The following is a 7276-nucleotide window of genomic DNA, read 5'->3' on the forward strand; positions in this document are numbered from 1 at the left end:
GGAATGCCTAAATTTGTGGGTGTCCTCACAGCTTCCAAATTCCCTTTCCCCTCATCCCCAGCCTGGGGGCATGTGCTGTGCCATTGCACTGGGTGGATGCAGAAGTGAGTTCGATGGGCTGCAACAAGCTGTCAGGCTGGCAAGGAGCCCTGCCTTGTTTTAGAGGGGGTTGCAGTGAAGGGAAGCAAAGCCGTGGTCAGTGGCTTGGCATTCACTACACATGGCGGTCACTGGGCCCAGGAAATTTTCAGATTCCCCAAACTGAAAACAGGTGAAAATTTAACCTGTGGTACATGGTGAGCAGCATTGCATTTTTGTGAAGCTGCTTGTTGCAGTTACTTATTTTGCTGTGTTTGCTTCTTGTCCTAGGAGCCAGACAGGAGACCAACCTCCAGCTGATGCTTTTGCCTCGTCAGAAATACTTCTACCCTCTCAGAGTTACACGGGTCAGATTTTGCAGCCAAAGTACAGTCCCGACACTCTCTCTCATTTTACTTATGCTGATGCATTTGATGAGGAACCTCCTTTGCTAGAAGGTAAAAATAAAACCACAGGTGATGTGCATGGTTCTGGGGGTCCCTAACGCTTTTATTTGCCACGTAGTGGCAGTCAGTAGAGAAACTGCAGCAGAGTTGTCAAGCTTGGCTGTGTGAGCTTCAGCCAGCAGCCCCTGGCCCTCAAACCAACTTTTCCTTGTTTGAATTCACCATGGATTCAGCCTTACGGCATATGCAGCATATACTTTGCTACCACTGGGTGACAGCATAACAATAGGTTTTGTGTTCACATTTCAAAATGTCTTTTACCACTCTGTGTTTATCCTGCATACATATTCAAACATCTATAATTAATAAATATTGATAATAATCCTTTTTTCCTATCTAGAAATAAGTTTAATAGTTTAAAGATGCTAAATAACTTTTTTCAGTTAGAAAGAAATTGAGAAAGCTGCTTTCAGCTTGTTAGTTGATAATTTAACTACACAAACAATATCATTGTTTATGATGATCGAACCATCTTAACACTAATGGCTGATTTTGTAGTTTTCAAAATACGTGTGCTACATTAAAAAGAATTGGAGAATTTGTTTGTGATTATTTCAGCATAATGTAAAAAGAGCATATTCTGCGTGGTTTTGTATATTGGAAGGCAAGTGGGGTTTTTACTACTTTAAAGACACTACTGCCTTAAAACCAGCAAGATCACTCTGTTTGGTATAGATAACGGCTGCATCTCTACCTCTCAGACCTCCAAGCGTTTAACTCCACATGCAGCTCACCCTGTGAAAAGAATGTTGAAATACAACTGCTTCAGGGCTTCAGAGATGTTTCTGTCTGTGTACCACATAAGTCTGCCCAAAGACACACATTTTAAAACAGAAAAGCTTTATGTATATAATGTTTTGGCTTGAGATGATGGATCAGTGGAAAGTAAAGACTGGGGTTTCCAAACAGATCTAACACATCGTCAGTCTCAGTAATTCTGGCATCCAGTTCTGAACCTAACTGTTCCATTAGTGGAGCATCTCAGGGAAGAAGATTACTCTTCCAAGCTGAAGTGTTTCTGCAGAAGTTATAAGAGAAATCTTTGCCCTGGTAAAGTTAATGGCAGAATTTCCATTAACTTTAATGGGGAAGAATTTTGTTCTGTTTCTAGAGGTCCTCAGTAATTACTTTTTAAATGCAAAAAAAGCTTATAAAGCACTGTACAAAGTATTATTAATTTGCCTTGGAGGGAAAAATGCAATTTTTAAGTGCCTCTGGCAGTTCAGGCTTGAGACACATCTCTTGTCAGATTTGCCAGAATTAAAGCATATATCTCTGTCCTTGGTGTTCTAGAGTATCTTGAATTCTGAAGTTACATGTTGAAAAATATGCTAATTAACTGTAACTGCAGAATTGAACAGTAACTTACATGTTGAAAAATATGCTAATTAACGGTAAGTTAGTGTGACATTAGATATATGTGTTTTAAATATAGGAAAAACAAATATTAACTCAAAAATGCAGAGGGCATTTTTTTGGTTCACTGCCTAAAGTGGGATTTAATAAATTAATATTCCAATTAAAAATCACAGCTGACTCTCAAATATCCTGGGTATATAGCAGGGACATCATATTCCTACAGAACACACCATCCTACAATATTATCTTCCTTAAAACAATTCATTTGTTAGTGGTATATTATTGGTTTCTATAAAAGTTGTGTTTTCCTGTGAGTAATTAACAATCGTGGAATTTCTTATTTCAGAACTTGGGATCAATTTTGAGCATATATGGCAAAAAACATTAACAGTTCTAAATCCAATGAAGCCTGCAGATGGCAGCATTATGAATGAGACAGACCTCACCGGACCTATGGTTTTCTGCTTGGCCCTTGGAGCAACATTGCTGCTGGTAGGATATGGTAGAAATCTGAAAGGATTTCTTTTCTAACACGCTAATGCCTAGGTGATAATGCATGTGAAGTTGCAGAAGATGTAATGCTGGCATAAAATGAGTCATTTGCTGCTGTTTGGTCTGAGATTATATATTAAAAGTTCTCCTTGCTTTGAAAGTACTTATATCTTAACAGAGCTGTAGTACAGGTGAAGTGGTGTATTACTTCCAGTCAAAAACAACCACATAATTTTTTTTGGGGTGGGATTTAGTGTGAACAAAGAACAGATCTGTGCAGGGTATATCCTTGGGAGCCTCTGAACTTCTGAATCATAGCAGTGTGTGCTAGGTAAGGACCTAATAGGGAGGTTTTAAAGGAGGGAATAAAAAGGCATAGCAGACCAGCCCAGTTTTACTAAGACTCTTGCTACTGGTTTGAAATTATCTTCTCTCAATGTTATTTTGGGGAGTGCAGAGATATCAAAAAAATATCTATACATAACTAGAATAATTTGGAAAAGGAAATGGAAACAACCTTTTCCTTCCCACCTCAAATTTACAATACCTTCCTATAAATTTTGCTAGTCCTTTCTTAGTTTATGTTCTTTTCCACATAAACTGCTAAACAAAATTTGGTAGCCTGTGTTTAACGTCTCTCCTCTTTATGAATATAGCTTTCCTAGAGGAGAAATGTTGAACAGGGTTTGTAACAGTACTCCAGATTCATTTATTTATCACTGACAACAAGGGCTCTCCAGTGCTGCTGAAGTACTGCTCTGATTGTCAGCAGCAATTCATCAGGCAAGGATAAGGTGGTACCATTCTGGGAAGGGCTTTACTGCTCTGCAACTGAGGTGCAAGAAAGAGGACTCTAATTCTCTGTTTCCTCAATGATAAATAGTGCTGAATCAGAAGACTCTTGCAAGTTCTTACTCAATTTGTAATGTCAGTGCAGTACCTTGAATGTGCAAACTGCAATATAAACGGCAAGTATTATTATTTATGTCCCTATAGAAATAAAAATCTTTTAAAAGGGTGGAAGAGGCAGGAGAAAGCTAAATAAAAGGAAATGAAGGTGGGATGCTAGGGAAGACAGGCTATTTTCCACTTACAGAAATAAAGGTATGAGGGGAATAAAAGGAGAAAGTGTTGAATTTATTATAATCAGGATGATGGAAGGAAAGCTAAAAGAGGGAAAGAATAGAGAAAAAAAGACTGCTGTTGATTTTTCTCCCTGAGTAGCCAAGAACTATAATGAATATTAAACTACAGTTATTGAGATAAGGTACTTTATTTACTGTATTTATTCTGGGATATTAAGCATTTAAGTGTCCTTAGAAAAGCAACTGTTTTCAATGCTCCAGTTTGAGGCCAGCAAAACTCCTCTGACACAATCTAGTGTTTTTGTGCCACAACTTCGCAATAGTAAGTCTATGGAATTTCCATGGGCCATCTTATAAATTCAGGCTGCTCATTTTATCTCAGATGCATGTGAATACTAAAGTGACTCTTCAGCTGTGTAAGCTACAATATCCTTCTGTACTTGAACAATTCTCTTCTAATAGCACCAGGAACATAATTTGGTTGAGAGTTTGTTTTTAAAAAAAATAATACAAATTTTATTTAGTTTCAGCTTTTTAACTATGGAAAAATATGCAAAAATATTCTTCAAATGGTACCAATTCCTTCAGAGTACAGAGAAAAAGAAGAAAGGGTTGTTAGCCTGGCAGCAGGACATGATCTTCCTCATGCAGGCATAAAACAGTGCAGCTTCATTGCAGTTAGAGAAACAATGGCAGTGTGAAAGTTAGCAGAAGTCCAAGTCTCAGCAGCTTTGCATTTCACATAATCATTCATAGGAAATCAGATTTCCCCATCACTTCAACTAAGGATAGTAGTACCCACTCCAGGCAGATGCAAACGAGTCCACAAATTCTGACTTTCTTCTAACCTTGTTCCTTCTGCAGGACAAATTTAGCTCTTTTCATTCATCAAAGCTTGCCAGACTAATCAAGCCTGCTTCTGATTTTGCTTACATCATTGTGAATTGGGAGTATTCTTGCGTGTGTGAGTTAAAATATTTACATATGTTAAGAAAGACTGGAATTTGAACATGTTCAGCTGCTTGATTTTTTCCTCTCTCTCCCCTGCACCACAAATCAAACATTTCATCGAGTGGAGATTTCAATTATCTGCTAATGCTAGTGGTCCCTTCATCTTTGCCACAGTAATTTCTTAATCTTAAATGAGGCTGCTAAATAGTGCTGTGTAGAATAATTAAATACACTGAAACAAGCAGTCTAAAATATTAGCTTGTAGTTGTTGTTGCATCTGTTTGAGACAGTTGGGGTTTTTTGGGTTTTTTTTTTTTTTCAGTTGGCCTATAGTAAAAGCTGCCCCAAACCATCACAGATGTTAAATGTCCTACAAATCTTTAATGACTGAAATTGTAATTGATAATAACTTGAGCTAGTATTCCTCTCCCACACTATGTCTAGCTATTGTTAATTTTATTTGGTGAGCAATTTTTCTTGATTATTTTATACCAGTAGTAAGCAAATGCCACCAAATTACTCTGTTCCTAAATAGGAAGATTTCTTAAGCTGTTAGTTCAGGAGTAGATTATTCCTTTATGGTGGAACACATCAGTGGGGCAAAGGCCAAGACTCGGGATGTTGCAAGGATTTAGGCAACCTGGCTGTACCTGAAGGCTGGAACCAGAGGAGAGCTCAGCGGTGAGCCTGGTCAAGCTGAAAACAGGATAACGGAGGCGATGTAGGGGCAGCGCTATTAACAGAGGCTGCCTTTCACACTGTTGTCCAACTAGAGCTGGTGAGCTATCACCAGCCTGCAACATTAGGACTTTAAGGTTGTATCATCACTAGGTTAGGCTCTCTCCACTGTATTGATTTATATCTGTCTAGCTCAAATAATGCTGGCATCCAGTGATCGGTTTCCAACTGAATGGATACAGGAAGAGAGAGCAAAGGAGAGTCCTCAAAGTTGGTCTCCCCTAGATTTTATTAAAATGTATGGATAAGTACAGTGGGAGGTCTTCTCAATACTCCTTAACCATCATGGAACAGATGTTTGTAAATATTGCAAACCATGAAAAAACTTCAATAATATTTCTACCTTATTCAGCACAAGAGAATCCAACCATAATTCCAAAATTATTAGGCAACCGAGACCCTCTTTAGTTCTGATTCTTCTGTGGGTTATCATACGTGACATATAATGTGTGTCTGTGTATGCACAAACACACCTGTCTTAACTATGTATACATATATTGATATATATTAGGAAGATTATGCATTGTGGCCTTTCATTCAAGAAGTTTATTCCATGGTCCCAGGGTTGAGTCCCAGGTTGAGCTTTCTCCTTCACAAATGCATGTTAACATTAGGATACAAAGTTCCAAGACAAAGCAAATAAAACCATCTTTATCCTGTTCACTGGTTTGGTTTTGGTTTTTTTTTTTTGGTGTACAAATGTTTATTTTTGACTTACAGATGTGAAAATAGCAGTATTGCATGGCCGACGTTCAGTATTTCATTTGTTAGGAGCTTGAAGAGGGAGAAAAATTATTTAACAGTCTTTTGTGAGTGTTCATATTTGGGAATGAACAATGGCCTCAAGCCTGGAGGTGATCTTTCAAAATGATAGCAGGAGATGAAGAAATTGGTTGTGCTGTGGCCACTGTTGCCAGTTGTACTAGCTTGGTGTATAAATTAGAAAACATCAGGCTCCACACTGTCAGGCTGGTAGCTTTCACAGACACTAAATTCACACAAAGGGATAAAACCTGGAAGAAAAAAAACACCTGGGATTTTTTTTTCTTTTATTGGAACAACAACAAGAAAAAGAACACAGGCAGACAGTTACTATTCAGGTTTATGTTGAAATGAATGTGTTGTATTGATCTAGCCACAGAGATGTGTCTTTTTCATGGTAGTCAGTGTGAAGAACGGACACATTTGCCCTGAAACGCAGTACACTTTCAGCAAAGTTTTACTAGTTTTTTACAGGCCCGCTTAAAGCTGGAGGTTTGTAATAAAATGTAAGTCGGATTATCATTTTATTTAGGACACTTCTTCCACAGTTCCATATACACCTATTGAAAAGATGTTTCCTGACACTAAAACGTGCTTTCCATAATTTCTTCTCAGCTCGTTACATCTTCCCGACCAACTTCTGTCTGGTTCAGGGCCCGATGACAGTAAGACTGTGGATCAGGCTGTAAGTTTGCGACAAGCACATTCTCATAAATGTACCTTGGAATTGTTCGATGCAAAAATCACCCAAAAGTACCAGCTGTGGTTTACAATTGAACTGATGTAGAGAGTGTCAACAAGAAAAAGTAACAAACCTAGTGTTTACCTTCTATCTTCTCCCACCATTTCACGATCACTTGCTCACTTCTGATGCTTCATGCTTACTCATATTTATTCCAGGCAGGAAAAGTTCATTTCGGCTATGTGTATGGCATGAGTGCCATTGGCTGCCTTGCTATGCATGCCCTACTGAACCTGATGAGCACCCCAGGAGTCTCGCATGGCTGTGTTGCAAGTGTCTTGGGCTATTGCCTGCTGCCCATGGTGATCCTGTCCTCTTCTGCAGTTGTCTTCTCGCTACAGTAAGTACCAGTCTATGGCAACAGGAATCATATGGATGACAGTAAGTCAGAAGGCTGGTGTTATGCAAACCATTTTGTAAATGGTTAGGTAGTGAACTTTGTGAACTGTGAAGGAAAACACCATTTTTTGTGTGTGTGTAGGTGGAAATGGACAAAACTGGACACTGAGAGGAGTGATATGTATTAATTTTAATATGAGTCTTTAATTCTACTGTTTCCCACTTGGACTGAGAGTGTCTTTGATTTTTGCAGCAGCCTTGCA

At 38.5% G+C, this 7276-nt stretch overlaps 1 protein-coding gene across 1 annotated transcript in view; it reads left to right on the top strand.

Moving 5' to 3' along the window:
• LOC104498012 (protein YIPF7-like) overlaps window positions 1-7018 on the top strand; it is a 10084-nt gene extending 3066 nt beyond the window's left edge. Inside the window, exons 3-5 of the mRNA XM_010141334.1 lie at window positions 370-536; window positions 2251-2396; window positions 6833-7018. Coding sequence (XP_010139636.1) covers window positions 370-536; window positions 2251-2396; window positions 6833-7018 — 499 coding nt within the window. The remainder of the gene's footprint in view (window positions 1-369; window positions 537-2250; window positions 2397-6832) is intronic.
• The last annotated feature ends 258 nt before the right edge of the window (window positions 7019-7276 follow it).

The sequence above is a fragment of the Buceros rhinoceros genome, unplaced genomic scaffold (genome assembly GCF_000710305.1).
Source record: "Buceros rhinoceros silvestris isolate BGI_N320 unplaced genomic scaffold, ASM71030v1 scaffold43628, whole genome shotgun sequence".
Lineage (NCBI taxonomy): Eukaryota > Metazoa > Chordata > Aves > Bucerotiformes > Bucerotidae > Buceros > Buceros rhinoceros.